At 49.3% G+C, this 27928-nt stretch overlaps 13 protein-coding genes across 13 annotated transcripts; 5 read left to right on the forward strand and 8 right to left on the reverse strand.

Annotated features, from left to right (window-relative positions):
- Positions 1-428: 428 nt before the first annotated feature.
- On the reverse strand, positions 429-2575 carry EJ05DRAFT_479261 (NCS1 allantoate transporter). The gene is made up of 4 exons (XM_033744635.1): positions 2252-2575; positions 2025-2155; positions 1883-1975; positions 429-1832 (listed from the first exon to the last, which is right to left on the reverse strand). The coding sequence occupies exons 1-4, from the start codon at positions 2323-2325 to the stop codon at positions 505-507; spliced, it is 1626 nt and encodes a 541-aa protein (XP_033597295.1). The 5' UTR covers positions 2326-2575; the 3' UTR covers positions 429-504.
- A 343-nt stretch (positions 2576-2918) lies between these two features.
- On the reverse strand, positions 2919-4034 carry EJ05DRAFT_135473 (DNA topoisomerase IV, alpha subunit). Its single transcript, XM_033739182.1, has 4 exons — positions 3906-4034; positions 3618-3854; positions 3026-3567; positions 2919-2978 (listed from the first exon to the last, which is right to left on the reverse strand). The coding sequence occupies exons 1-3, from the start codon at positions 3915-3917 to the stop codon at positions 3046-3048; spliced, it is 771 nt and encodes a 256-aa protein (XP_033597296.1). The 5' UTR covers positions 3918-4034; the 3' UTR covers positions 2919-2978; positions 3026-3045.
- An 823-nt stretch (positions 4035-4857) lies between these two features.
- On the forward strand, positions 4858-7209 carry EJ05DRAFT_135488 (uncharacterized protein). Its single transcript, XM_033739183.1, has 4 exons — positions 4858-5475; positions 5527-6457; positions 6507-6840; positions 6889-7209. Exons 1-4 carry the CDS (start codon positions 5002-5004, stop codon positions 6986-6988), a joined length of 1839 nt encoding a protein of 612 aa, XP_033597297.1. The 5' UTR covers positions 4858-5001; the 3' UTR covers positions 6989-7209.
- Positions 7210-8692: 1483 nt separating this feature from the next.
- Positions 8693-9586, reverse strand: EJ05DRAFT_503789 (NAD(P)-binding protein; the record flags this gene model as incomplete). The annotated part of the gene is made up of 1 exon (XM_033747477.1): positions 8693-9586. One exon carries the CDS (start codon positions 9584-9586, stop codon positions 8693-8695), a length of 894 nt encoding a protein of 297 aa, XP_033597298.1.
- A 10-nt stretch (positions 9587-9596) lies between these two features.
- Positions 9597-12444, reverse strand: EJ05DRAFT_135504 (component of the holoenzyme form of RNA polymerase transcription factor). Its single transcript, XM_033739184.1, has one exon. It carries the CDS (start codon positions 12284-12286, stop codon positions 9848-9850), a length of 2439 nt encoding a protein of 812 aa, XP_033597299.1. The 5' UTR covers positions 12287-12444; the 3' UTR covers positions 9597-9847.
- A 251-nt stretch (positions 12445-12695) lies between these two features.
- Positions 12696-15582, forward strand: EJ05DRAFT_443016 (uncharacterized protein; the record flags this gene model as incomplete). The annotated part of the gene is made up of 6 exons (XM_033742064.1): positions 12696-12791; positions 12848-13469; positions 13523-13620; positions 13669-14509; positions 14559-15079; positions 15133-15582. 6 exons carry the CDS (start codon positions 12696-12698, stop codon positions 15580-15582), a joined length of 2628 nt encoding a protein of 875 aa, XP_033597300.1.
- A 980-nt stretch (positions 15583-16562) lies between these two features.
- Positions 16563-17362, reverse strand: EJ05DRAFT_136160 (uncharacterized protein). The gene has a single exon (XM_033739187.1). It carries the CDS (start codon positions 17231-17233, stop codon positions 16658-16660), a length of 576 nt encoding a protein of 191 aa, XP_033597301.1. The 5' UTR covers positions 17234-17362; the 3' UTR covers positions 16563-16657.
- EJ05DRAFT_135523 (uncharacterized protein) lies at positions 17363-18164 on the reverse strand. Its single transcript, XM_033739185.1, has one exon. The coding sequence runs from the start codon at positions 17966-17968 to the stop codon at positions 17492-17494; it is 477 nt and encodes a 158-aa protein (XP_033597302.1). The 5' UTR covers positions 17969-18164; the 3' UTR covers positions 17363-17491.
- Positions 18165-18433: 269 nt separating this feature from the next.
- Positions 18434-20009, forward strand: EJ05DRAFT_442938 (uncharacterized protein; the record flags this gene model as incomplete). The annotated part of the gene is made up of 2 exons (XM_033742061.1): positions 18434-18516; positions 18566-20009. The coding sequence occupies 2 exons, from the start codon at positions 18434-18436 to the stop codon at positions 20007-20009; spliced, it is 1527 nt and encodes a 508-aa protein (XP_033597303.1).
- EJ05DRAFT_479265 (uncharacterized protein) lies at positions 19978-21091 on the reverse strand. The gene is made up of 2 exons (XM_033744636.1): positions 20518-21091; positions 19978-20443 (listed from the first exon to the last, which is right to left on the reverse strand). Exons 1-2 carry the CDS (start codon positions 20731-20733, stop codon positions 20417-20419), a joined length of 243 nt encoding a protein of 80 aa, XP_033597304.1. The 5' UTR covers positions 20734-21091; the 3' UTR covers positions 19978-20416.
- Positions 21092-22613: 1522 nt separating this feature from the next.
- Positions 22614-25628, forward strand: EJ05DRAFT_520251 (Arf-domain-containing protein; the record flags this gene model as incomplete). The annotated part of the gene is made up of 6 exons (XM_033748737.1): positions 22614-22995; positions 23049-24039; positions 24749-24891; positions 24944-24955; positions 25034-25399; positions 25458-25628. 6 exons carry the CDS (start codon positions 22614-22616, stop codon positions 25496-25498), a joined length of 1935 nt encoding a protein of 644 aa, XP_033597305.1. The 3' UTR covers positions 25499-25628.
- Positions 25595-26262, reverse strand: EJ05DRAFT_135974 (uncharacterized protein). The gene is made up of 2 exons (XM_033739186.1): positions 26224-26262; positions 25595-26091 (listed from the first exon to the last, which is right to left on the reverse strand). Exon 2 carries the CDS (start codon positions 25938-25940, stop codon positions 25638-25640), a length of 303 nt encoding a protein of 100 aa, XP_033597306.1. The 5' UTR covers positions 25941-26091; positions 26224-26262; the 3' UTR covers positions 25595-25637.
- EJ05DRAFT_479267 (putative 2-nitropropane dioxygenase family oxidoreductase) lies at positions 26144-27885 on the forward strand. Its single transcript, XM_033744637.1, has 4 exons — positions 26144-26380; positions 26434-26516; positions 26580-27308; positions 27524-27885. Exons 1-4 carry the CDS (start codon positions 26338-26340, stop codon positions 27668-27670), a joined length of 1002 nt encoding a protein of 333 aa, XP_033597307.1. The 5' UTR covers positions 26144-26337; the 3' UTR covers positions 27671-27885.
- Positions 27886-27928: the final 43 nt, after the last annotated feature.

Genomic DNA, 27928 nt, shown 5'->3' on the forward strand with positions numbered 1-27928 from the left:
AGAGAGTCATGTTAGGGAGTTCTGCTTTATTTCAGTCCATATATCATCGTCATTAGCATTTTCAGTGTATTTCATATAGATAAGCCGAACTTTTGCAAACCTGGATTAGTACCGATACCTAAGCATCTAAAAAACCACGTTCGCAGACAACGTAGTAGACCATACTTGCCATATCGTAGACCATGTAATTTTGGTAGATCATACAGTGCTATATCCCTATGTTCTTCATAAATGTGCAAGTGGCTGTCTCGCAGAGCGTCAGAAGTAGCGATGGCGGATGTCAGTCTATACGAGAACGAAATAGAGCGAGTCAGATGACGATGAGTTTGGGAGGACCTTCTGCGCACGCGCTTCTGCGATCTCGTTCTCATGGTCAGCGACTCTATTTCAATTTGATTAGCGTTCCATGATCTGACTGTCTGGACTGGTGCTGTTGAAATTGTATGATATTTGTGGAATATTATTCCGACTATTGGATGTCCTTTTACTTGGTATACATATCCCCTACAGCATTCGATCGGCCCAAGCCTTGAAGCCTCCTCGTTTCTCAGTACTGCCCGGCCTTTCTTCCTCACTGCCTTCTGCATCGGCCCCATATCCGCTGCGCTCATATAGCTCATCCGGGAGCACTGCCTTCTCGATAAAGGTATCACGTGGCGGGAACACCGTCTCCAATCCCACGTATACAAGCGACGTTGCAACGAATCCCAGCAGCCAACCGAACTGATACGGATGAACGCCCACGCCAACTTCGATGTCTGAGTTGATTGAATTGATAAAGCCTGGCATGTTTGGCGCGATGCCAATCAGAAATGCGACTAGCGCGCGCCAGTTGATACCGTGACCGTAGCTGTAAATGCCATATGGCTGGAAGAGCGCGACGGTATCATATTTCCTACCATGGATGTACCAGAAATCCCAGACCATAATGGCGGCAATAGGCCCGAGGAATATGGAATATGCGCTCATGAAGTTAAGGAAAGTTCCGGCACTAATAAGGATCTTCCAAGGAACCAAAGCCCAAGCGAGCAGGGCGCATATCAATTGTCCTCTGCGGATGTTGACGTAGCTTGGGAACAGCGCAGCCAAATCATTTGCGGCGGACAAGGAGTTTGCGCTAATGTTGACGCCGAGAGAGGCAACAGCGAAAGCGAAGGCGACGAAGAAACGCACGGCGCGGTTAGGGAAGTGAGACACGAGAGCCATTGGGTCCCAGTCAAGGGTGCCATACTTAACTTGGCCGGCATTCGTGGCTGCGACACCACAGAAGGAGATGAACGTGAAAACGATCGGAAGCATGGGCACATATAGGAGCTGCCACTTTACGGAGACTCGCGAATAGCGGGAGAAGTCGGCTTGGTTTACTGAGAGAGTTGCGTAGTTGCCGATGACGGACGTAAGACTGGAGAGAAAAGCCCAGCTGTATGCAGGCCCAGATATTGTAGCTCGTTGACTGAATATGTCAAGACTGTCAGTTGAAACAAAAGCCCAGATCATAAGACCAATGAAGGCAATTGGCGATACGACGCTCTTGAACATGAATAGCCACCGAACCTTATTTGGGTGGATGTACAGGAATGGGAGCTGGGCGAGCCAGAATAGCACGAATGATATCATTGTGTTGGTCGTGATACCTTGATCGGCTGGGATGGTGTTTTTCAGCGTCAAGAAAGACGGCCAGATTGCGCCAAGCATAACGCGTACGGTGTTGGCGCCGTTCATGGTTTGAATCGCGAACCAGAAAACGGCCAAGATGGCGCGGGAGATGATTGCAATATAGGATCCCCAGAAGCCCCAGCTGGCTCGCGCGAGTACAGGAAAGGAGCAATGGTCTGATGAGGTATCAGCTCGGTTGGGTCGTAAAGGAGATTTAACAGCTCACGAATAACACCGGTAGCACCATTAAGTGCGATCACAATGGAAACAATGAAGAACCCTAAGGCAACAACACCAAGCGACTCCCTCCACGAAAGACCTAGCAGCAAGTCAGTGACTCGGCAGCAGAGTGTATTGATGGTGCTCACCGATGGCAATAACACTGGCAGCAAACTGCCAAGTGGCAGAGTTGAAGGCATCAGAGATCCAATATGCGACGAAACTTGTGACACCCCATTTCCTCTCATGCGCAGGGACTGGATCTAAGTCTTTATTCGTCCTTGATGAATATCAGCATGTCATGTTCGCTTGTTGTTTGCTTGCCAGGGGCCTAGACGAGGTAACTCGTCGTGACTAGCGTGGAGCTGCAGCTTACCATCGCGAGTTTCCACCCTCTGAGAAGATGGAGTCAGGTTGCTGCACGCGCAGTGATGGAAGCGCAGACTTCATACTGCAACTTGTCAAAGGCGACACTGCCCTGGCGCAGATGAAGTTAAGGGACAGGCAGATGGCGGAAGAGAGACGATAGAGGTCAAACTTGGAGATAACGACGGTCCGGGGGTTGGGAAGACTACTTATGAATCAATAACCACGCAAAGCCTACGAACCAGGACCCTAGAACACTACTAATTAGCCCTAATTAGCTCTCTCTCCTTCAACGCGATTCAGCATTGGCATCATAGTATGGAGTGACCTTTCCCGCCGATCTTTTACCATACTAGGATTAGCGCCCGAGCCTGATAAGCTTCCGCGCAGTGGCGTCGGTTCCGCGTGGTGTGGCATCGGAATCCCTGCTCTTTCCTGGCTCGATCTGTTCCTTCCTTTCTTCTTGGCCCGCGCCTTCCTGCTTCTTGGTCTGCGGTCTGGGCTCCTTCCACGGGTCGGCAGATAAACAGACAGCCATAATACAGATGGTTAATACATCACGTAGTTACACTGCTGCAGTCACAGGTAAGCACAAGACCTGGAATTTGCCATTCAACGACGCGAGGGCTCACCTTGAGGCGTTGCTGATAAGCACACTGACACAAGCACTGACACTGGACCAGACGTTGACGGCCGGCCGTGCCCTCCCTTGCTCGGTAGATTAGTGACCTGTCATCCTTTATCATTAGAGATGCCTGCAGTGGTGTATATATTCTATATTTACCTTGATCTTGATTTTATGATCTAAAGGCTTCGCGCTAGCCATCCAGCAATACCATCGACCATCTCTTCCAGGACTTGCATCTCTGCCTTGATGTTCAGCATCAGCATCACCTGCAGCTCCCGCCTCCCTTCGCTACGTATGCGGTCCATAGCGTCCACCTCTGTGTTTCGTGCCAATGCTGAATTTGCCAACATGCTCCGTGCCTTGCGACGATCCCTTCCACTCATCTGCAGCGTTCTGTCTTCAGCGACGCCTGCATCTGCATCTGCACCTGCATTCGTCGCAGCATAGCCGTCCGCGGCGGGGTGCAGAAGATGATGGCTCTTTAGCCCTAAGTAGTACAACATGTCTGGGTCTAAGCTAAGTGCTGCCGTCTCGTGTGCCAATGCCTTCGATCCAAAAGCATATGTTGACATGATAGATATGCCATCTGGATCAAAGTCCACGAGGATGCCAATGCGTGGGAGCTGCGTAGCGCTTAGATTTGCGCTGGCAATCCTGTGAAGGAATGCTCTTGTCGACAAATCAGGATATCCTTTGGCCTATCTCTGTATCAGGTAAATACTGAGTATTGAACATTCGATGCACTTACTGTGATAAGCACGATCTGCGAGAACAGATGCTCCCACTGCACCGACGAGATAATTGATCTGAATGATGCTTCCTTCTCGATCACGACGATCCACTTGGTTTGTTTCAAGTCGATACCAACGACATCTGCGGAGTTCGGAACAAGCATACCATTCTTCTCCGATGCAACGCTCCGGGATGTCCCATCAGATCTGGAGATCGTAAAGTCGCCCGCGACAAGCCCCTTAGCAGCAGCGGACTGAGAGAGCTACATTAGCCATATTCTGAGAACGCGAGGATCTCGACATACCACGTTTAGCATGCTTCGAGACACACCAAAAGTAAAGGCCAGGTCATCAATGTACCTGTCAACCACAGCTTGCTTGACAAACAGCGTTGGATGTCGGTAGTAGATGTCTCTATAGCACTGTCATGAACACTCAGCTTGACTACATCTCCCGGAACTGACCTTTTTGATATGACGGTATCAGTAGCCAAAGCTCCATGAACAAGCTCGAGTATCTTGATCAGTACAGCTAAGAGTTTGGTCAGCTCGTTCAGTAGGTTGGAGCCGCGTTAAGGCTACTATATCTCCATGCTTCGCTCGCATTAGCTCCCGGGAAGCATATTTGCCTTCTACAAGTAGTTTGTGGACCTAGTTGAGTCTCGGTATCATTTCCACTGCTAGCACGAGAGAGTAGTGTGATAGAGAGCTTGGGTTCGTTTTGCAGAAGTGCGTCAGCTGTGTCCTCGAATATACGCTCAATATCGGCAACGACTGCCTCTCTATGGTGTCATCAGTAACTTTGCAGAACATATGTAAATTTAAACCAGGCGAAGCTTCTACCTGTCCTTGTTTGCTTTAGTTAGATTTGTGTTTGAAGCTGGTTTCAAGGCCGGCTGCATCACTTGATGCAGCTGGGAGTTATGGTTCTTGTCAGTGGGCTCCGTCATGTCATCCAGGCCGCAGTCAAGCATATCACTGTCATCGTAGAAACAATTTGTGCCGGAGTTTGATGAAGCAAAGAGGTCAGGCGAAGATGGCATCCAGTTCGTGGGGCTTTCAGATGGCTCGAACAACATATCTTCGAGTTCGTCATTTTCAACATACATGATATATGGATCCGAGAGTTTCCAAAGCAGTAGGTTAGCGGAAGGCAGCCTTGGTCAAGACCGAGCCTTGGATGAAGGGTCGTGACGCGCTAAGCTCAGTATTCACTAGCTCCGAACGCGTCGGTGCGCGTCGGCCTCAAACCACTTCCCCTTCAACAACCATCCAACTAAGTAACAACTTCCACTGCAGCCACGTTTTATTCCCGCCTTGGGCCAAGAACCTTTCTATGTAACTGTGCCGACTGAAAGGTTCCTCTGTTTATGTAGAGAATATCACAACTGGAGTCGGTATCATGTCAGCCCAATCACTGTCGCCGCCGAGAAAGCGCCCACACCCCGATGAAGGCCCAATTCCGGTCGAAACGCCTACTCGAGATGCAACAGTAATTGTCGACTTATCCGGTGACGAATCACCTTTAAGCTCAGTGCCATCGCTTTTGCTGCAAGACGCGTCTGAGAACTTGAGTGCTTCAGCAGCTTCAGGGGCCAATGACATCGCGACAACAAAACAGCCTCAGAAAAGACGGAAACTTACGCCTGCTGAAAAGGAACAGCAACGACTTGATAAGGAGGCAAAGGATAAGGCACGGGAAGCGACCAAAGCCCAGAAAGAATTGGCACAAAAAGAAAAGAAAGAAAAACTAGAAGAAGAGAGGCGTACGAGGGATGAGGCTGCCAGAGCTAAAAAGGAACAGCTTGAGGAAAAGAGACGAGCCAAGGAGCTTGAGCAAGCAAGAAAGGACGAGGAAAAGGCGAAGAAGGATCGAGTTCGTCACAAGAGCCTCCTCATCCCAAAACATTATGCTAATGACTGCTAGTCACAACTGCGGCTCAATGCATTCTTTGTGGCCCCAAAGACTACAGCCATATCCACAACGCCGTCAAAGTTGCCTATCTTGAGTGGCACCCCTGAGCAATCCGGGCGAAGGAAGTCTATTTCGGCAACGCCAGAGGACCTCGGAAACGGTTCTGTACCACCATCACCTTCAACTAGAATATCCCGGATCCATCCCAGCAAATCGTCCATTCTGCCTTTTGAACTACCCTCAAACACAACCATGGCCTCTACAAGATTCACACAGATGAGCCATCGAAAGTTGGATCGACTCCGCCAACGCCTGGACGCGATCGTATCGGAGGGATTCCACGCTCCAAGTCGGGAAGAGATCATAGCAGAGTTAAAGTTAAAGGTCATACGACAGAGAGTCGATATCCTTCAGTCAGATTCAGTCAAGCATCTGATGGAATTGGTAAGTGGGACATCAACACATCCTATTGATCTCACAAGCGACTCTACCATTCCAAGCGAAAGAGAAGCCCTAGAATGGCTTCGGAAGGTTCCTGTGAAATATCTCGAATTCGGAGAAGATGTTAGACCTCCATACTGTGGCACGTATACAAAAAGGATTCCGAAATCGGAGGCGAGGAGATTAGCCATTAATCCCCGGACACCAAAGCTCCCGGAGATCAATTACCAGTACGACTCAGAAGCAGAATGGGAAGAACCCGAAGAAGGAGAGGATATTCTTTCAGACGGCGAAGAAGATCTCGAGAGCAACGATGATGGTGAGGATATGGATGGCTTTCTCGACGACGAAGAAGCTGTCGACAGTAAGCGCCGTATGGTCGGCGGTGATCTCGAGCCTGTTAACAGTGGACTTGTGTGGGAGAATGCGTCTGGTGTTGCATGCTGCCGGGAAGGCCCGGTGCCATCTGGCTACGCCGAGTACAAGATGTGTTTCCTCCTCGGTAAATATGACACTCGCTGCTTGTACGGTACTCACTAATCACTCAAAAGAACCTTCACCGAGCTCAATTGACCCGTTCTCCACGGCATACTGGGCACCCGAACCTATAGTATCAACGGCAAACCTCTCAACTGCCTTTGGTATGGGTACTATGTATCCTCCACGTCTTCCATTGAGCGTGAGGTCTGATGGTATGATCAATCACGTGAATATACCCCATACAATGTATAAGAATTCTAAACTCGCGACTGTCTTTGGCACAGTCCCAAAAGCGCCGGAACCACAGAAGCGAATGGTCGCCCCGGAACAACTCGAAGAATTCAAGGCCGCTATCAGAGGGAGCGATCTCACGAAGATTGCCCTGATTGAGCATCTCAAGAAACAGTAAGTTGTTACAGCAGGTAACATGTATCACTCACTAACACCTTGCAGATTTCCGGATATCAAGAAAGATCTGATCCTGAACACGCTCAATGTTGTTGCACACCGTGTAGGCCCTGATTTGAAGAGCAAAATATGGGAGCTGAAGTAGAACTATGTAAGAGCATTGCTACTTACTAAATTTCAAGCAGCAGCATTTCTGAGTATGCCGCCGAGAGCCCTAAGCAAGGTTGCACGCTACTTGGAATATTTCAGCGATGGACACATCGATTGGAGATCTTGGACCCAACTCCTCTGTATCAAAAAGTTGTGCCACGACACACGCGACCCTGTACCATCGCCAGGGAACCCAGGAAGGCCACCGTGGCAAGCTGCACTGCAACGTCACTTTCCAAGTCCATATCAATCCGTGGTCGGGGCAGCGACATTAGTCCCTCACAAGCACACGACCCGTCCTCACGGCTCGCCCGCCCTCCAGGACATTCTGAATCACATGTCCACTTATAGTACACCGGTATACGAAGACTGTACCGACTCTCAACATGCCAATTAGCGTCCACAGTATCAAAGCGAGCACAACAGTAACGGAGCGTCTAGCGTTGTGAGCATTTACAATGGCAGAGCATGGATATGTATGGTAGGTAGATCAAAAAAGTCAAAAAAGCATCAATGACAAAAACATCATCAATCAAATAGCTCCTGCGGCATAGCATGCAATCCTCCTCATAAATATCCCGTTTCTGTGATCGACGTGTCTCCACGCGCCCCAAACTACGCCGCAGCCATGCATTAGCTTTCTCGATCCCCCATTGGCGCCTGCATCTGAATCTCAGCCGTTTTTCGTCAAGGCTAGTGGTCATTTGACAATCCGTGCCGCTGCAAGTTCGAATTTCCACGCTGTCGCTTGTGGCTTGCATACATGCAGATGGATGTTAATATCTACCTCCGAGCCCGGGAATCTGGGTATGTGGCGCTGTCAAAATTTCTTGGCAAAGGGCGCAAATGTGACGGCACACCCTGATTTAATCATCGATACTGACTCAGATTCATTGCACAAGAGACCCTTTTCTGCGCTATTGCAATACTTGGTAAACGAGGCTATAAATACGTGTCCACTACGCTACAAACGTGGGGCTAGTACATGGCGTGGATATACTACACGCTGTGACTGTTTAGTATCAATGTCTCGTCTGCGGTATGGATAGATGGCTCTTTGTATGTGAGTCTTCGGTTTCTCTTCGCCTGTCCTACACCTCCCTTTTCTCCCTCCCGCCCGGCTTCCTCACTAGGCTGCGTCTCCTGGATCCCGGTGGAGTGCGACACACTGAACCACTTGCTACCCTGTTACAGTGTCCTGCGTATGAAAGAGAGGTTTCGTCGTGCGAGAAGCTTATGGTATACCTGGCTGCTGCTGTTCGTGGTGGAGGGAGGAGGTAGTACGAGGGTATTGTGGAGTACTTGCTATGCTGCTGAGTATGTAGGTGAGGTGACTGGCTGTGGAAGCGGGTGATAGTTCGAAGTTAGGTTTGTGTGTGGTGTGTTTTGTGTGCTTTCAAGTGATTTTGAGATAAAATAGGGGTTGTTCTCTGTTCGTTGGATTGGTTTAATCTGTTAGCTGGTTGGTGCGTTGGCGAAGAAGGGCTGGGGAGAAGATAGTGTTATCAGGGGTATCGTTGGATGTAGTGAGTCGTCGATGTATGGAAGAAGCTACGGAGAGAGTAGTATAAGGGGTGGGACAGAAACCTGCTTTATGTGAATTATGTAAGAATTCTTAGAGTCAATGAGCTGACTAACTCTGCCAGATGATCATCAAAAGTTATAGCCATTATATGACAAGGCAATCTTTATATAGAGTCTATCTCCCAGACCCCTCTTGCCCGACTTCGCCCTCCCGCCACACCAAATTCCCCGTTTTGCCCCCATCCACACGCACAACCTGGCCATGCACACTACCACTCATATTCCCACTCGCCAACACAACACACGTCTTCGCCACGTCTTCAACCGGCACAGGCATACGCCTCGGCACAGTAGCTTGCGCATCAACATAAAACTGATGCGGGTCCGCCGCACATTCCTCCCTAAACCGAGGCGTATCAACAGGCCCCGGCGCAACTGCATTGACGCGGGCATACGGCTGAGCCTTGGGCACGGCTTCAGCAAGGGAACGCAAAAGACCATGCAGGGCGGCCTTAGAGGTAGCGTAGATAGGGATAAGCGGAGTGCCGAAGTGTGCGGCCTCGGACGAGCAGAGGATCAGAGAGAGATGTTTGGGAGACGACGGATGTGGCGTTGCGAGGCGCTGGATACCGGCCAGCCATGCTTGTGCTATGACCATGCTACCGATAACGTTGACGTCGAGGACGGTCCTCCATTTTTTAACGTCGCCTCCGATCAGGCCGTCTTTGGAGAGGACACTTAGGTCCAGGCCGGCGAGACACACGCATGTGTGCACGTCGCCCAGGTGCAATCTGGCGAGGTCGAATGCTTGCTTGACGGATTCCGGGTCTGTTATGTTGGTGCGTATGGCCAGGAGCTTCGGGTGGTTGGCATGGTGGGGTTGGACTTGCGGTTCTAGGATTTGATCTTCGGGTTTGTGAGCAATGTCCAATGAAGTTACGTTGGATCCGGCAGATAGAAATGCAGCGACGACGACACGACCGATGTGGCCAGCGCCGCCAGTGATGAGGACATGATGGCCCTCGAGGCCGAGAGAGAGGTCAATGGAGCTTGAGGGAGCTGTCGACATGTTTGATCTCTGTGTATGATCTGTATTCTTGTTACGATCTCGGAAGAGGGGTCGAGTTAGGATCATGTGATCTATCTCCTGTTTGTGGCATGGCTTGACAAGAGCAGACTAGGCCTTGATAAGGCATAGAGCAGCAATATCTATGCTGATGATGTTCCAGACTATAGAATAGAAATAGAAGTATTAGCACGGCCTATAGGAGTTCGGGTGCCGAGGTCTTTTGATATATCCTCTGATGATATTGGGTATCTATTAAGCCACTTAATCTTGCATATCCTTCTTGGCCTGCCTGAGCTTCTGCTGGTCTCTTTTCAGCGATTTAATGAACTTGTTGCTCGTGGCAGTCTTCTTCTTCAATTGCTTGTTTCGGCTCGCATTATACTCAACATAGGCCATGTCCTTTCCACCGGCCAGCTCGCTGAGCATACCAGCCTGTCTCCTGACGCCAGACTTCTTGCCCTTCCGAGACGAATTATTGCTGAAAAGGTCTCCTTCAATCTGCTCGGCCTCAGCCTGTGATTCGTTTTGGAGCAAGACTTCTTGTAGTAATTCTCGTCGTTCTTGTGGTATATTGAAAGAAAGCCCCTGCAAGTTTTCGATGCCTTGGAGATGGGTGATGACCTTGAACGCATAGCCTTGATCAACCAGGAAAGCCTGTCGCTTTGACGAATAATACATCTCCTGCGTATCTTTCGATACTAAGGAGTAGAAGAAAGCATTGAAGCCTTCGTCATTACGGCGCTTAGCTCGCAAGATACGGCCCAGGCGTTGGGCTTCTTGACGACGGGAGCCGTAGTGCGAGGAGATCTGGATGAGACATGTGGCTTCTGGAAGATCGAGTGATGTATCGCCGATTTTGGAGAGGAAGACCGTGTTGACAAGCTCGTTGTGTTGAAAATTCTCGAGGATGCGCAGACGTTCTTGCTGAGGTGTTCCGCCGTAAATATATGCTTTGCCAAGTTTTCGGGCGTACTTCTCGAGGGCGTATACATTATCGGAGAACACAATGACCTTGTCGCCACGCTTCTCGTGGTAGTCGATAAGAAACTGGCACGCCTGGAATTTCCTTGGATTCATTGTGAAGAGCAATGCCCTACGGTTGACAGTATTGGCCTTCAGGTACTCGGTATAGAACTCCGTAGTCATTGGACACCAGACTTCAGCACACTGGACTTTTGCGATATGACCCTGCTCGGAAAGCTCTTGCCAGTTTGCTTCGTATAGCTTCGGACCAATGAGAAAATTCAAATCGTCAATCTTTTCATCTTCACGTAGAAGTGTGGCTGTCAAACCAAGCTTTGAGTGAGTAGCGACACCATATGTGACACGCTTGAACATATCTGCTGGGACGACGTGCACCTCATCCAGTAGCATGAGCCCCCATTCACGCTCAGTAATAAAGTCCATGATTTTTTTGGAATCGTGAGACCGCCCTTTTGTTTGTGTAATCATACTGTAGGTGCTAATTAGAATACCAGTGTTACCGTGAAATTTATCTTTGTTATCAGCAGTGAAAACTGCAATATCGTTCGGGTTGATGTTGGACCACTTTAGAAATTCTGCACGCCATTGGACGACAGACATCGCACTCGTACATAGCACAATAACACCCTTCTTGACTGTGCATGCTGCTGTGATTCCAACAAGAGTTTTGCCAGCACCACAAGGTAAGACAATGATGCCAGATCTTGCACGGCCATTTCCAAACATTTTGTTCAATGCCTGCTCCTGATACGGTCGAATCTGTGATGATGGTTTCAGATCAATCTCTAGATTGGCATTTGCCTCGTCGTTCCGAAAGTCATATTCTTCTGTTAAAGGAAGGTCGATTTCTCGACATTGCTTGGAGACTTGTTGTCTATCTTCTCCCGCGATTTGAAAAGCATGTACTTCATCTACCCCTTCATCGTCATCGTCATCGTCTTCTCGGAGAGTTGCCATGATGTCTTTGTCGGCTGGTTGTACTGCTTGATTCGCTCCGGCGGCCAGTTTAGTGCCCGGAATGGCCAAATTACCCATAGTAGGCGCAGCTTGTTTCTGGATCCCAGCCTCAGAATCTATGCGACATTTCCGAATGATGGGGTCTTGGAGGAGACGTTGAAGCACGGCAGGGTCACTGCTCTCAATGAAATATTTGGTATTTTTAAGCACAAGTCGGGCTTTCCCGAAAGACTCAGTGGATCGTCGTATGAAACTTATTAGATCTGGATCCAAAGGCACTTTGCTAAACATGTCCAAGTCTCGTATAATATCTTCGGTGGTAAGGCCGACCGATACCGCTGCAAAGAGGGAATGCGTAGTCAGATTATATTCGTGCATTCGAGACACACGAGACTGAGGTTCCGCAATATTGATAAGGAACGTTTGCGCTTCTTTGAACATTTCAGAAAAACTCTCGAGAATGATCCTGCCATCCGGATCTACCCAGAGTGGCCTTTGATCATGGTCAGGTTTCAAATGTGCCCCAAACTGATCGCTTTTGGTGAATAAATGTGAGGCAGCATCTGCTTGTGAACGCGCGACATGTTTCTTAGGCGCCCATCTCTCCACAGCCCTTCGAATATTATCATCGTCCGAGTCACTCTCTACATTTGCATCTACAGTGTATTCATCGTCCTCGGGCGTGGTTCCTCGTGCTCGTTTGTTCGCTGGCGTAGAAGAACCTGACGCAAGGCTGCCATTCTTTCGTTTCGATGCCATAGGCACGATCCGTTATGCTAACGCGCTATAGAGCGTGAAGGAGCGAGAGTCTCGGCTTCTTGCGGCAGACTAATCAGGCGCGTAGACGAGGAGGTTGTTCAAAGCGGAGAGGCAGATTTGGTGTTGAAGAAAACGACGATATGGAGAGTGAACGAACGGAATGCAGTTAATCAGCGGCCAAGACACATTCATATACTAGGTAATTGCGGATGCCGTCCGGAGCTGACTCATCACCCGCTAGGCCTGATCAAGACCGCGATTCGTCGTCATCCTGCACGCTAATCCGACCTCCACCTGTTTACTGGGTGCAGTGGAGCTGAAGGTTCGCGACTGTGCAGAACCCTTTACCGAAGCTTCCCGCATGAACATCTCCCATGGAAATTGCATAGAACAGTCATGATCTGATGCGATGGGGGCGTCTGATTCAAAACTCGTGTTCAAGCAAGGTATCTTTCGCCTTTCTGAAGAGAAAGAGATTCCCGCCGATGATCCATATTGGACAAGTGTAGGTGCTTACACATTACGTGCCTAGTAGGAGTACTAACAGTGGTATGCTTGTAGTTTTGGGAGCTGCCAGAATCTGCGGAAGATATCTTTTCACTTTTCTCACCTGCCGATATACGTCGTGCCCGAGACAATTCCATAGCGAACCTCGAAACTCTCGTTCTAGCCGTAACATCGCGCCTAACAGTGCTTCGCAACCACCCTTCGTTCCCCGATCCTGAAAACGCACCTGAGAGAGATGCACTGAACTGTATTCGCGTTTTGACTAGGGTTCTTCCCTTCATCTACGAAGCGGACCACCTTGGAGAATGGGAGGAGAGGTTCTTCTGGTCGACGCGCATGAAGCGTAGCCGGAGAGGACAGCTGAATAAGGACTCGGAGGTCTTGTTCGACGGAGCAAGCCCGGACAACACCACTCCCACTCCAGGGGAGCAAGAGTTTGAGGTAGCCAAACCGCTAGCTGAAGAGCTCATCGACAATCTAATCGATCTTCTTTTCTTCTCCGAATTTACCACAGCACGCGCACCTGCCGGAAAGGACAAAGTTACGTACGCGATATGGCAGACAGGTGTCGGCTGCAACACTCCGGTTGCATCCACGAAAGAAATGGAGAATAATAGAACAGAGGTGCTCCGGTTGCTCCTGGTTCTCGCCAGCAAGTCTATGTACATGTCTGCGAGTAGGTTTAGAGTTGGTCCCCATTCTGCGCACACACACACTCATAGCCTTCAGATGTCCTGCCTGTCACTGGTATCCGAACAATCACATACATCACCACGACTTCCGACAAACAAGTAGTCTTGTCAGTTTTGTGCTCATTGTTAAATACGGTAGGGAGAAAAAGTGTAATGAATCGTTCAAGACTGACTATGGTAAAGACACTCAAGTATAATCCTGCAAATTGGGGTGTTCCCTATGACCACCTACTTTTTGGAGATAACAAGCAGCTTCTTGTGTCATACTGTCTCCAGTTCCTTCTAGTACTAGTGCTTTACCCAATCCCAGAGCCTGGGAACGGAGTACCACCCAAGAACTTCTTCAGACACTTCCTTGGAAGGCTACATCGGCCACAGGACTTTCAATTTTTAGTGGACGGCATGACACGCATTTTGAATCAGCCACTACAGGCCACCACATCGCCTCTTCCTGGTAGTAGAAAGTCACTTACATGGGCACCTGAGATGATAATGCTATTTTGGGAGACGCTCCAATGCAACAAGAGGTTCCGCTCCTTCATTGTTGACACAGACCGCGCCCACGACTTTGTTGTGCTTGTACTCTTCTACGCCATCGACCAACGTTATGACCCTTCGAAACAAGGTCTGATCAGAATGTGTGTCTTTGTACTTCAGACACTCAGCGTCGAGCCGAACTTCGGCAAGAACCTGAACAAAAACTTCGAAGGCCAGGAAACACTTCCACCAAGCATCCGTATACCAAATTTCCACGGCACTTACGCCGATTATCTGATTACTTCGATATATACCCTTCTTACTTGCAGCAAAGCGAAACTTGACGCTATATACCCAGCATTACTGGCCATCATTAATAACATCTCCGCATACATCGAGAACCTTGGGCGGGCACCAAGCTCGAAGCTCATTCAATTATTCTCCTCCATGTCATCACCAAGCTTCTTATTCGCGAACGAGAGCAACCACGCCCTGCTACAGTCGCTTCTTGAGTCGCTAAACTCAATTGTGGAGCATCAGTATCATAGTTAGTCGAGCTCCTGTCTCCGTAGCTGCCATGTTGACTAAAATTCCAGAAAACGCCAACCTTGTCTACGCCATAGTACGCTCACAGAAACGATTTCAGGCACTGCGCGACTTCACGTTAGAGAGTGCGCAAGAAGAGCTCAATAAACAAGAGCAGCAAAGAAAAGAAAGAGGCAGTGACCCCATATCAGGAGGCATTCGATCCAATTCGATTGAGAGCCTGCGAAGCCCGACCGCATCTCGAGCGCCCACCCTATCAGAGGTTCCAGAAGACACAGCCTTTTCTATAGGAGACGATGATGATGATGAAGATGACGACGAGGCAACACCACGAGCGGATGCTCCCATGATGCAGACTCCACTACATTCTGCAAGTACCTCACGCGCACCATCTGTCGTATCCACGGACGGGATGCTGCCAACTCAGCTTCGAGGCATGTCGGAGAAAGCTCGCGGTAAGATGCCTATCGGACAACCTTCATTCTCACGACAAAACAGCACGTCAAGTCTGTCCGGCATGAACTCTCCATCGCTAGTATCGAATGGTATCTTCTCGCCGTCAGCTGACTGGGTATATATCCCCCTGCTGCCCTACGTCAGTCAATTCATGCTAATGTCATGCAGGTTGAAACTTGGCTCACTGACCTCCCTTTGCATACCATTCTCACTCTTATCTCTAATCTCTCCGAAACTCTTGCATCTGTCGACACGGCTGATACTACCACAGCTCTGCGAGCTATACGTGCCTCTAGTCCTTCCATACTTGAACCTTCACCTATACGTGTTCATCTCTTCGAGTGGACACCCTTATCACTTGGCTGGTATGAATCTCTCTTGTGGTCATTCATATTCGCATCCGAGATGACGAGCCCAAAGGGCACAAGTGGGGTTTGGAGTGCGACCCACCTGCGTCTATTCAAGGTGCAGGAGACTGCAGCGCAAACACCTAGCCTGCGAATGCCAAAAGGTGCAGTAGATGCTGTCGGGGCAAATTTGGTCCAGAGGATGCAAAGCTTCAATATAAGAGGCGCACAAAAGAATGGAAACGGGTCGACCGGGGTGCGGGATGTGTGAGCAGCATCTTGCGCTGCAGACAGTAATAAGTTATAATATATTCTATCAATGTGAGATACATGTCACATGCATATTGTTTCACGATTCAAGGAGAACGTCATCCCCTGGATAGAAGTGGCCCACTGAAACATTTTGACTCTTCCGTTTATGTTCGCTCTATTTCTATAATTCCGTCCCATGTATTATTTAGCGTGGAAATACATTTCGATAAGATGCAGTGTCCTGGTCTTGACATGTTTCAAACTCACCCTCTGCGACACGTTGGGCTTCTTCTTTGCTTCGCCAAGAGACTACATATACTTCGTATTGCTCGCAGTCCCAATGAGGTCTGATTTTATGGACGGATGTCCATTCGATTCATTCGGGTTATCGGGAAAGGTGCATCTTGATGGTCTTGTCACTACTGTCCTCTGTCCCGATACTATTCATCGAGATTTACAGAACCTCTCTACACAGTTGGTATGTAACCGGACTCCGAATGGGGCAGTATAAGAACTCAGCAGTAGCATTAACATACATGCTCAAAGCTCAACATACCATTAGCGAAGAGTTACAACGCGCAAGCCAATCTTGAACTACAGAGACATAATGTCTATACGAAGGTCTGAAACAGGGGACCGGGCTAAGTTCCTTATATATTACGACATTTGCTAGATTTTTATTCAAGACTGCGAGTATGACTCCTTACTTGAGTGCAAGTGGGCCAATATGGTTTTGTTTAGATTCCAAGGTTATCCTCGGACTTCTTTCTCTTCATTGTAACAAGACCGAGGAGGGATTCCTCTCTAGATCTGTGAGAGACAAGGAAGCATACAATCATCCTGATGATTCTGACATCAGCCCCAACACAGGGCATCATTACATTCATCGCCATCATAACTCATGAGACTCATGGAGAAGCTCCTTGAGAGCCCGATAGCCCTCTCAGTGAGCCCGCAGAGCCATACTTCGTGATTCAGCACCTCGTTACAAACATGATTAGTCTCCATGCACTCCCGCCCTGGTTTCGAAGCAGAAAGAACATTTACACATCACGCAAACATACATATTATGATAAGCTCAGCGCTAGCTCTGGCTATATTCGCCGTTTCTTCGTAGCTGTAAGTGCAAATGTGGTCCTCGATACATCGGTAGATGCTTGATCGCAGGTGTGTGCTCTTTTTCGCTTCCGTGTAGGTGCTAAGTCTGGCAGTGTGTTTATTTTCGCCGAGCTAGTTTTCGCGGCGATCCGGCTGCTGCGTCTTGGTGCTGATTGCGTAGGTCTGGGCTCTAATTTCTGCCTTTCGTGATGCTGAAGACGAGATTTGTTGGCATCTTCTTCGTCTGGGAGATTACCCTTTCTGAGGGTTTTTCTTGGTCTGCCTTTAGATTTTCTCTTCGGCAGCGATCTGGTCATATTGGCGCCTGGAGAGGATGCTTCAGTAGACCTTAATCGTGTGGCAACACCATTTGTCGGGCCACTTGATCTGCCGTCCAGATGAATAGCAGACTCATCCTCATCTCCGGTAGGTTCTGCGCTCGTAGGTATCGTTTCAGCCCTTAATGTAGACGCTTGCGCTATTGTAGTTGTACCTGACGTATCCATAAGAGGAACAGGTGGTTGGACAATTCCCCATAGGATATCTAATTGGTCTGCATGCATCCAAGACATACCTGGAAACTCATTCTAAGCTGGATCCCAGATCTCTAGTCTATTCCACTCAGTTTTGATAGTTTTATGAGCTTTTCGTTTAAGGTCGGGGAGGTTTAACGACGGTTCGTTTTGAAATAGTGCTATATCTTTAATCCACTGTTTTTCTGCCTGTACCTGGAACCTAAATTGGTATAGTGGGCGAGAGGCATTAACGTCCACTTCGCCTTCGGCAGGCTTATCCTCTAGTTCTAATTCGACTTCATGACCCCAGCGAGCTTAATAGGGGATCCATGGTCCTTTCTTAGAGTGTAGTATATTATGCGACCACCCGCTTTTGGCATTACTTGGCCACGCAGGACCCCAGCTTGACTTCCATATATTTTGTGTGACCCATCGTGCTCGTACGATATTTTCGGCATTATTTACGATATCCTGAGTTGGATCGAAAGGGTGAGTCTGAATGCGACCCGCGGAGTCACGTCGTTGCTGGGTGATTTGCTCCTCAATCCACTTCACTTGTTGCATGAATTGCGATCGGGGAGTTGATCGCTCTAAAAGTATAGCCTTCGTCTCTGCTACAGCATCGAATGAATCGTCAAATCGTGGAGGCTCTTGCCTATGCTGCAAGTCCGTACTAGGAGCGCCAGGCTCGAGAGTCTGGTATGGCGGAGGGGGGCTCACAGGTCGACGTGGAAGAGTTTCAGTTAGGCTGCCCACAAGTCCTTGATTGAGTCGCGTACTCAGCAGAGCCATTATGTGAAGTTAAGAAGCCTGTGTATGTTCGATAGCGAGTGCAATGGAATGAGAAAGTCTGCATGATGCAAGAGAATGTGGAAGGCCCTGAGGTTATGTTGACGTCCTGGGACCTGAGCGGATGGACGTCGTCGATGCACGGACCTTTGAGCTGCACATGCATGCTAAACGCGCGCGCTAAATCACTTATTAGTGTTGAATGTTGATGGAGTTATTAAAAACGACCTATGGAGTCGTGTATCGATACAGCCTCTAATAAGCGCTGAATTATCCCTGATTCGAATACTTATAGTATCCAAGCCTTGAGCAACCAACACCACTGCCCACTTTTTCGATGTCCTTCTATCAATTACCTTCGATTAAAGAGCATTGGGCGCTTAGAATACCACGAATAGAATGGTCACCTCCCAATTGTTGCCTTTGGCCGACTCCACTAGTATCTCACTTTGGGTCCATGATGTCTCAATGCTACAACAAACCGCTGCGACGGCAGCCTTGATATGGTATTGCGCCGTACTTCTGGTCTGTGGGATTGGTTACACCCAACTGTAAGTCTTCGAGGTACCAACAGGATTGCAAGATTATTGACCCCAAAAGACGCCGTTTCTATTCAAAGACGCGCCAACCTGCATCATGCATCAAGAATGTGTCCGCTGCGGATCTACCACATATCACCATCATACGACCGGTTGTCGGCATCGAGCCTAAATTGCATCAATGTCTTGCGAGCACGTTTCAGCAGATATACCCACGCAACAAGCTTACGTTATACTTTTGTATCTCTTCTCGAAATGACCCTGCGCTAGCTGTGCTCGAGCGACTGCTCGAGGACTTCCCACATTTCGATGCGAAAATACTGGTCGAGAGTGAAGACCCAGCTTTACAGGGCGATGGCCGAAAGAAGTTGGGACCCAACCCGAAAATCCGGAACATGAGCAGAGCCTACCGCGAAGCAAAAAGTGACCTGATATGGATCGTCGACTGTAATGTGTGGATCGGCAAAGGTGTTGCTGGACGTATGGTCGATACTCTGTGTGGCTACAGCGGGCAGCGGCCAAATAAATTCGTTCATCAATTGCCCCTATCCGTTGACATGCCATTGTCAGCAATCGTCGAAGAGACGCATATCTCAGACTCAGCCCGAGACTCATTCATAAGCTCCCGTCTCCTCGGCGATCCGGCTTCGCTCAACAAAAAACCTGGCTTCTTTGACCTCTGGGGCGGGCGACTAGACGAGATGTTCATGTCCACCTCACACCCTAAATTCTACACCGCCATAAACACCGTCCTCATCGCACCCTGTATCGTCGGAAAGTCTAGTATGTTTCGACGCTCCCATCTCGACTACTTGACCAAGCAGCAGAATTCCAGTGTCCACGGCATCGACTTCTTCTCGTACAATATCTGCGAAGACCACCTCATCGGGGACCTTCTCTGGAAGAATTCCGTTCCAGAAGAGCTCTCGGGTCAAGGGTTTGGAAAGCATGCACTGGTATTTGGCGATCTTGCCATACAGCCTATGGCTGGGACAAGTGTAGCCGACTACATCGCACGCCGAGCGCGCTGGCTGCGTGTACGTAAGTTTACTGTAATGCTGGCAACCCTTGTTGAGCATGGCACCGAGAGTTTTGCGGCATCAGCGTATGGCGCATATTCCATCACTACGCTGTCGTATTTTGAAGAAAGATTACACATCCCACCCACGTGGACAAGTTTTGGCATATTCTGGCTATGCAGCGTGGCATTGTGGTGTTTTGTTGACTGGACGCAATACGTACTTCTCCATTCAGCGGCTTCCATAGAGGTCGACGAGAAAACGCCGACTTTCGTGCGTCCTCCGCTGCCAGGACACAAGACAAGGAGGCCCTTTGGAGAATGGATCACAGCATGGATTGGTCGGGAGTTACTTGCATTTCCAATCTGGGCGTGGGCAGTTTTTGGAGGCGTGACGGTCGTTTGGCGCGAGAAAAAATTCTGGGTTGGAATGGATATGAAGGTGCATGAGATTGTAGACCGTGATAGTAAAGCTAGGATTGATTGAGAACGGAATCTATGCGTGTTCTGCCAGCCGTGTACAAGTTTGTACAATTGAATTACAGACCTTTGTGAATGTCACAACTATTCAGTGGTCCGAATGCACGGGAGATTTTAGATTTATGGTCATTCTATCAAAGAATAGTGAGGATAGATCTTGGTAAATGCTCCCCGGTGCCTAAGTTTTTATCTCTCCTTAACGCCCAACCTTGATAACCTTCTGATTGCCCAAAATCGTGTAGATTCAGACATTCGCCGAATCAAAAGTTGTATGTGGCCAAACAGTGCTTGCGCTCTAACTGATCTATGTTGCCAGAATTATCTCGCTAAGTCCCCAGTTGGGATGTGCCGGACGGGAGATCGACAGATTCGGCGCGGACCGACAGATCTCCTGTGTGGCGTGGTGTGTTTGTATCAACAAAACCAGCTGGGAAGCGCCACCTTTATATGGTCAGCCACGCATCGACATTACGATACAAGACGCAATCTTGAATGTCCAAATCATGTTTACATACTCTTTCAATGTCCTCGGCACTTTCGAAGAACGCTAAGCCAGTTGGGCTTGGGGGTGGTTGAGGGGGAGGCGGTGGCGGATCATGTCGAGATAGCTGTCGAGGCTCTGAACAAAAACTTGGGTCGTCCTTCGCTGATAGTAACGATCGATCGTCAGGTAGGCTCTTCAGACGAGCCTCGTAGTATACCGCAGTCAAGCATTCCGGTAGAAGTGGCATTTCGTCCAAAATCGGTCAATCGATATCTGAGTCGATGAGGCGTTTTGTTGACTAGGTAGAGTATGTTTCAAAGGTGTTTTTGGTCGTGCCTAGAATTAGAAGTTGTAGAATGTCGACGTGATATTTTGGTTCCTAGGTGATCTTATATTCAGGACTGTGAAGTCCTTGTTATAAAGCATCTGCTATGGGCCCACTGGACAACAAAAATCTACGTATTCAACACAAACAGAAGCCCCAAGGAGCCAGGATACAACGAGGCGAGACGGGAAGACGGAAACAACATTGAATGGCTGTGAATGGTCGCACAATTGATCTGCGTCGTGGCAGATGCATATGAAAATGTACTGGTTCCCGTCGGTGGCTAGCTGGGCGAATCCACAGCGGAAGGCGCCGCGAAGAAAGACTCGCCTGTGCCTAGGATTGAGATCGAATAGGCTAGAAAACGAACTGATACATTTATGGGTCCTCTTAGTTCATCTAACCTTACGATTACGCGTAGCCATTCTAGAACTGATACCCTCAACATGAATCTATGGTCAACTCGGCACGCCACAGTAGTTGGAGACAAGGAAAACCTAGAACAAAATTCTCGGAGAGACAAATCGGTGGAACAAGAAAGTATGCTGTCAGCCTGACTTGTCAGTCTAACAGTTCCATGCCGCGGTGGCGAAGATGAGCGGTGTCGGTATATGGAGACGATGGATGATTTGGCATCGTGATCTGAGCCCATAAGGAGGATAGGGCTTCCAAAGATGCTTCTAATGGCGTGGAACACGCCATGCAAGCGGCCGCCATCGAAATGATAAACGGACCGATGTGTAATTATCAATCCACGCCCAGGGCGCGGAATTGCGGTGAGATGAACTTAAGGCAAGTTGCACCCCGATATAGACCAGTAAAGCCATAGTACTCAAGTCTAATGTTCCTGTTCTCGAGCTGACTAGCCCAGTGATTCTTAGAACTGATCGCACTCTACATAGGTATATCGCGGCTGATGAGGTGGTTTCCTGATCGATTGGGCTGGCGCTGGCTGCTCAGATACTAGAGAACAGTGTCCAAGATAGGCCATGCCCGATCCCTTACTGATCCCGGTGCGGTTGGACAGCCGACCGTTGAGGAGCCCTATGGCGATCAAACACTAGAAATCATTTAAACAGGGCGTTGGCAAGCAAACCGGATGGAGGTGGGGGTCGCAAGCTGACATAAAAGATACCAGGATTGGGAGCGTTTGCTGTACATTTCACCAGCGGGATCCCGATTTCGCCCGAGGACCGTACAATCGGGCTGGGTCTCAGGGATACTGAGGGCAGGGTTGGCGAGCTCTGCTGAAAGTATCTTTTATAGATTCACATCTGTTTCTGTCGGAAAGAAGATTGATGGGCCCGTACGCGAAATGAGCAGGAGTCGTGAGCGCCAAGGCTCTAGCTTCGAGCTTGGACCAGTATAGATCTCTCTCCACTGACAGCTTCCCGCGCTCAGCCCTACCATATCAAATAGTGAAGCAACTGCTCGCACTACGCCATTAACCTATCTCCGAGCTCGGCCAGAATACGTGAATGCTTTTACTGACAGAAAACTGTGTGATATAACGATACACCCGTCGACGTCGCAGCTCAAGAGTTGCGCGCGCAAACAAGCAACCACCTCACGTCACACGCATTGTCCTTCATGATTCCTCGCACCTCGCCGAGAGAGCAAGCCCGCCCGATACGAAAGCTTCGAGGAGGTCGACAAATTCACGCAAAGAGGAACATTCAATATCGCTGTGAAAAGGTCGTACAATAGTACTTCAACATCGAGCATTATAGCCTCGATCACACTGAGAAGCAGACTGGGTTTCAATAGGAGGATCAGGTCCTCTCACCCCCGATCTTGGCATCATGCCGGGCCACAGTGGAATATGGAGTACAGATAACATTCAAGATGCGGCGCATTCAGTTGGCCTGGGGACCTTGACGGACTCAGCGCTGGAGCACTTTGCAGGAGACGTAGAATACCGGATCAAACAAGTCGTAGAGATGGCTATCAAATTCATGAGGCATGGCAAACGGACCACACTCACTACGCAGGACATCTCGCAAGCCTTAAGATCTCTTGATGTAGAACCGCTATATGGATATGAATCTACAAGACCACTGCGATTTGGCGAAGCATCCATGGGACCTGGTCAGCCATTGTACTACGTCGAGGATGAAGAAGTTGATTTTGAGAAGCTAATTAATGCGCCGTTGCCAAAAGTGCCGCGTGAGATATCATTCACTGGTAAGAACCCTTTCTCTAGACATGCGACAATGTACGCTGACTTCTACTCGCAGCGCATTGGTTAGCTGTAGAAGGGGTCCAACCATCGATACCTCAAAATCCCACGTCCGCAGACTCACGGCATCAAGATCTTCTGCCCAAAGGACCTGGTGCCAACCCACATCTCGCCGCTATCAATGGTCACGACAACATTACTGTCAAGCCCTTGGTCAAGCATGTATTGTCTTCAGAGGCGACCAAGTTTCACCAACGCATATGCAGCGCATTACTTGATGAGACTAATGAAGAGTGGCGCAACTCAGCTCTCTCGTCTCTTCGAACATCTCCTGGACTACATCAACTGATACCATATTTCATCGAGTTTATCGCAGACCAAGTCACGCATCACATGAAAGACCTTTTCGTTCTTACTCAGATGATGCACGCAACAGCAGCGCTGTTACAGAATCCCAGTATATTTCTTGATCCCTACATCGCGTCTCTCGTACCGCCGGTCCTAACCTGCTTGAATGGTAAGCGACTAGGACCAGCTTCAGCCTCTTCCAACTCTATGCAGGACGGAGGCTCAGGGCAACCATTAGCGCACTATTCACTTCGAAGGCTTGCTGCCAGTATCATCACTGCCATAGCGAAAAGATACTCGGAATCGTCTCACACTCTCAAACCGCGAATCGCACGAGCATGCCTCAAAGCTTTCTTGGACCCTAACAAGCCGCTCGGGACACATTATGGAGCGCTTGCTGGATTACGGGGCGTCGCGGGTGCTGAGGCTGTGCGCTTGCTGATACTGCCTAATCTGAAACTTTACGATACCATTCTTAGGGAAGCTATAGTGGACGAGTCACGCAAGGCGGACGCGGACATGGTCACAGCCATGATCCTGAAATGCCTCGAGGATGTCGAGAAATCAAGTTCAATCAGCGCGGATCCTGTCAACGGGGAGCTCGACTCTGATGGATTGAAAGATAGACTTGTGGAGAAGGTTGGGGTTGTAGTGACTGATAAGGTCATCCAACTTCGGCGCATGGGACTGGTAAAGGTGCTGTTGGATAACAGCGTTAACTAATGCACTCGGACGAAACGGCGTTACTAGATACCTGTATCTGATTTGAGGGCGGGACATCTACTTCTACGCCATTTGGGTTAGTCTTTCGTGCCTTTAATATCTGTGCCAGAGAAGCCCAATCGCGGTCTCTTGTTTGTTAGGACCTCAAGAGGTGATGAGTTGGACACAACACCGTGACTTTCCCTTGGCTGAAAGGGATGAACAAATCGATCTATTACTGCAGCACGATTTGAAGACACATAGCAACATTATTTGCTGGTTATTTACCACTACTGCAGCTTCTACTCGCGTCTGGATTCCATTCACAATGATTCTCACCACTCCTGCATTGACTTGCTGTGATCGTTACCTAAACTACTAGATTTCAAAGTTGTCTCCAGTCCGCAGCAGGATCCTTAGTCATCATGCCAAGACTTCACTTCACAGGTTCCGCCAGATCGGCATCTAGGTGGAAGTCGAGGGAACCCGCACACCTGTATCTTTACTTTCGTCAGTTTGCCCACCGAATAACTTCAGTCTCGCATCACTTCCAACAGTTGCCCATCATGTGGATGATTAATTGGTATGTCTATCTCCGCGATCCTGCGTCGAGTATATTGAGCCTAACATGATCCCCACAGGTGTAAGCTACTACTCGCCTCATTCGCCGTTTTTCGGCCAGCATAACCATTCTACGTACTGATGAAGGCGATATCTAGTCTTTGATGTTCTCGCCTCCCTTGGGCTGATGAACAAACATGCGAAGCTGCTTTTCCTTGGTCTCGACAACGCCGGAAAGACAACACTGTTGCACATGCTGAAGAACGACCGCGTGGCGGTACTACAACCAAGTAAGTTTCGTAGCATCACTAAGCAACATAGGCAAGTCTGACAAATATATAGCTCTTCACCCCAGTAAGTGCCACGATATCGGATGTCAAACCATCTCTGCTCGAACAAGACGTAAAAATCGCCGGGACTGATCAAGTATAGCGAGTGAGGAACTGAGCATCGGGAATGTCAAGTTTACAACGTTCGATCTTGGTGGTCATCAGCAGGCGCGCCGCTTGTGGAAGGATTACTTCCCCGAAGTTAGCGGAATTGTTTTTCTTGTAGACGCCAAGGATCATGAGCGTCTCACTGAGGCCAAAGCTGAACTGGACGCCCTTTTGTCCATGGAGGAGCTCAACACTACGCCGTTCGTGATCCTCGGCAACAAGATAGATCATCCGGACGCTGTCAGCGAGGACCAGCTCAGATCTGTTCTTGGTCTATACCAAACCACCGGAAAGGGCAAGATTCCATTGGAGGGCATCCGGCCTATTGAGGTCTTTATGTGCTCCGTCGTAATGAGACAAGGTATGAAAATCAGTTCCGGCCCCGACTTTGTAGCCGGTTCTAACACGATGGTGTCTAGGTTATGGCGATGGCATCAGATGGCTCAGCCAGTACGTCTAGGCATGCAGATATGTTGGCGTGGGGACCGATGGAATGTGATTCTGGACGTGTAATGCAAGGAGGAAAGTGCTCTTGGCCATCAAGATACAGCGGGCGTTTGGAGGAGTTATTGATGACCTAGACTACCTATCGTGAAATCTCAGCGGTCCGGACCGTCGATCTTATACACAGACCGCCGAACCCACAACTTAGCATACCTCTCACAGCACATCTCGCAACGGTCAACGTTGAATACACTTTTACAATGTCTGTTGACAGGGGCAATTAATGTGATTCGACTAAAGGTAACCCTAGCGATCGATTCTCGAAGAATGCGTGCCGATGGGAAATATATGTGTACTGTTCCGATGAACATGCTTCCCCAGTGTTCCAGATGTGGCACAGGTACGGCGTAATTGTCTGAAATTGCCCAGAGCGACATCAAGCCCGATGCGGAAAACATTCGGACGTAACAGAGATCACAGTATTTATCATTAAGCTCGAATCATGTTGGCCCAGAGTAGAGAGTGCGCTTCCCCGCGTGAATTATTTCGACAGCTGGGAATAAACGGGAATGGCTTCCGAATGGCGCTGTCAATACCGAAGAGGATGGACTAGTTAATGTGTTAGCGGCGAGTGCCGAGGTCCAAAGCGGCTTCGGTTCTCGAAGACTATAGATGGCACGAGGGGTCCACTACCTGGTATAGCACCATGAACTGTCGTCGGGAGTGTCTTTCATAACTTACCGATTCCGCGCCTTTGCTATTGTATAGATATAGTGCGATACCTCCGACGTAATACTTGGACCTCTGCTTAATCCGGTCGACCAACGAAGCCCAGCATCACGAAACCACTTCACTATGCCTTTCCAGACTGCGCTCACTAAGGCTTTGGGGATCAAAGGTTAGAGCTATTAGAGTACTGTATCAAAGGTATTGCGCTCACAAACACCGCAGTCCCCGTCGTCCAGGGCGGTATGCAATGGGTCGGCTACGCTGAAATGGCCAGCGCAGTAAGCAATGCAGGAGGTCTCGGCATAGTAAGTCAACGTCACCATTGCCGTTACCGGACATGTAGGATTAACATGGAGGTGTGTCTGCAGTTGACCGGCCTTACACAACCTACCCCAGAAGACTTGCGCAAGGAGATCCGCAGGTGTCGCGGCATGACCAAGAACCCGTTCGGCGTCAACCTCACCCTTCTCCCATCCATCAACCCGCCAGACTACAACGCGTATGCACAGGTCATCGTGGACGAGGGCGTCAAGATTGTCGAGACGGCGGGCAACAGCCCAGGCCCGATCATCAAGAAGCTAAAGGGAGCAGGCTGCATCGTCCTACACAAGTGCACATCCATCCGTCACGCAAAGTCGGCGGTCAAGCTGGGCGTCGACTTCCTCTCCATCGACGGCTTCGAATGCGCCGGACACGTTGGCGAGACGGACATTACGAACCTGATTCTGCTGAGCAAGGCACGTCAGGTGCTCGGAGTCCCGTTCATTGCGTCGGGAGGCTTCTGCGACGGGAACGGGCTGGCTGCGGCCATGAGCCTGGGCGCAGCGGGTATCAACATGGGCACGCGCTTCATGTGCACCGTGGAGGCGCCCATCCACGAGAACATCAAAAAGGCGATTGTCGACGCTGAGGAGACAGACACAGAGCTCGTGCTGCGACGGTGGCGCAATACGTCGAGGTTGTTTGGAAACAAGGTTGCCAAGGAGGCGGTCAAGATCGAGCGCGAGAGCACGACGGGCGAGTTCAAGGAGGTGCAGCCATACGTTGCTGGCGCGCGAGGTCGGCAAGTTTTCCTGAATGGCGACCCGGATTTTGGCGTAAGTTTTATTTTTATTTTTTACTTTTTTTGGGAGGGGGCACATTCTTGCTTCCTCGTCACTTACTCGTTCACTCACTCACTCACTCACTCACTCTAATGCGACTGCGGCGCGCGTGGTGATGATGGAGCTAGACAACGGAGGCATGTGAAATGAGATGAACACGAGAGTATATGCAATACCGGGTACCTTGCTAACACGACATTCGTACGTAGGTGTGGACGGCAGGACAAGTCATCGGACTGATCCACGACATTCCAACGTGCGCAGATCTCTTGAGTCGAATTGAGCGCGAGGCCGTGGATGCACTGGCTCGCAGCGCCACGCTGTATGTGGACGACACGGGCAAGAGTAAGCTGTAGACCGTAGAATTCAGTTTGATGGTAATTTAGACGTAAGCAGGTGCGATAGATTTTCCATCTATATCTATATACAGCAGCTGTTGGCAAGGAAGGACTAACTATTATTACTTCGTATTGTTGCTACTGAGTGTTGGTGTTGCACTAAGCACTAATGTAGCATGCTCGTCTGTCTGCATCTGCTATTCTCATCCCAGGCATATTATTATTCATCGTGCGCACTACCTACCTTCTTACTGCCAGTGTAAGGCTGTAAGCATG

The sequence above is a fragment of the Pseudovirgaria hyperparasitica genome (genome assembly GCF_010093815.1).
Source record: "Pseudovirgaria hyperparasitica strain CBS 121739 unplaced genomic scaffold EJ05scaffold_15, whole genome shotgun sequence".
Taxonomy (NCBI): Eukaryota; Fungi; Ascomycota; class Dothideomycetes; order Acrospermales; family Acrospermaceae; genus Pseudovirgaria; species Pseudovirgaria hyperparasitica.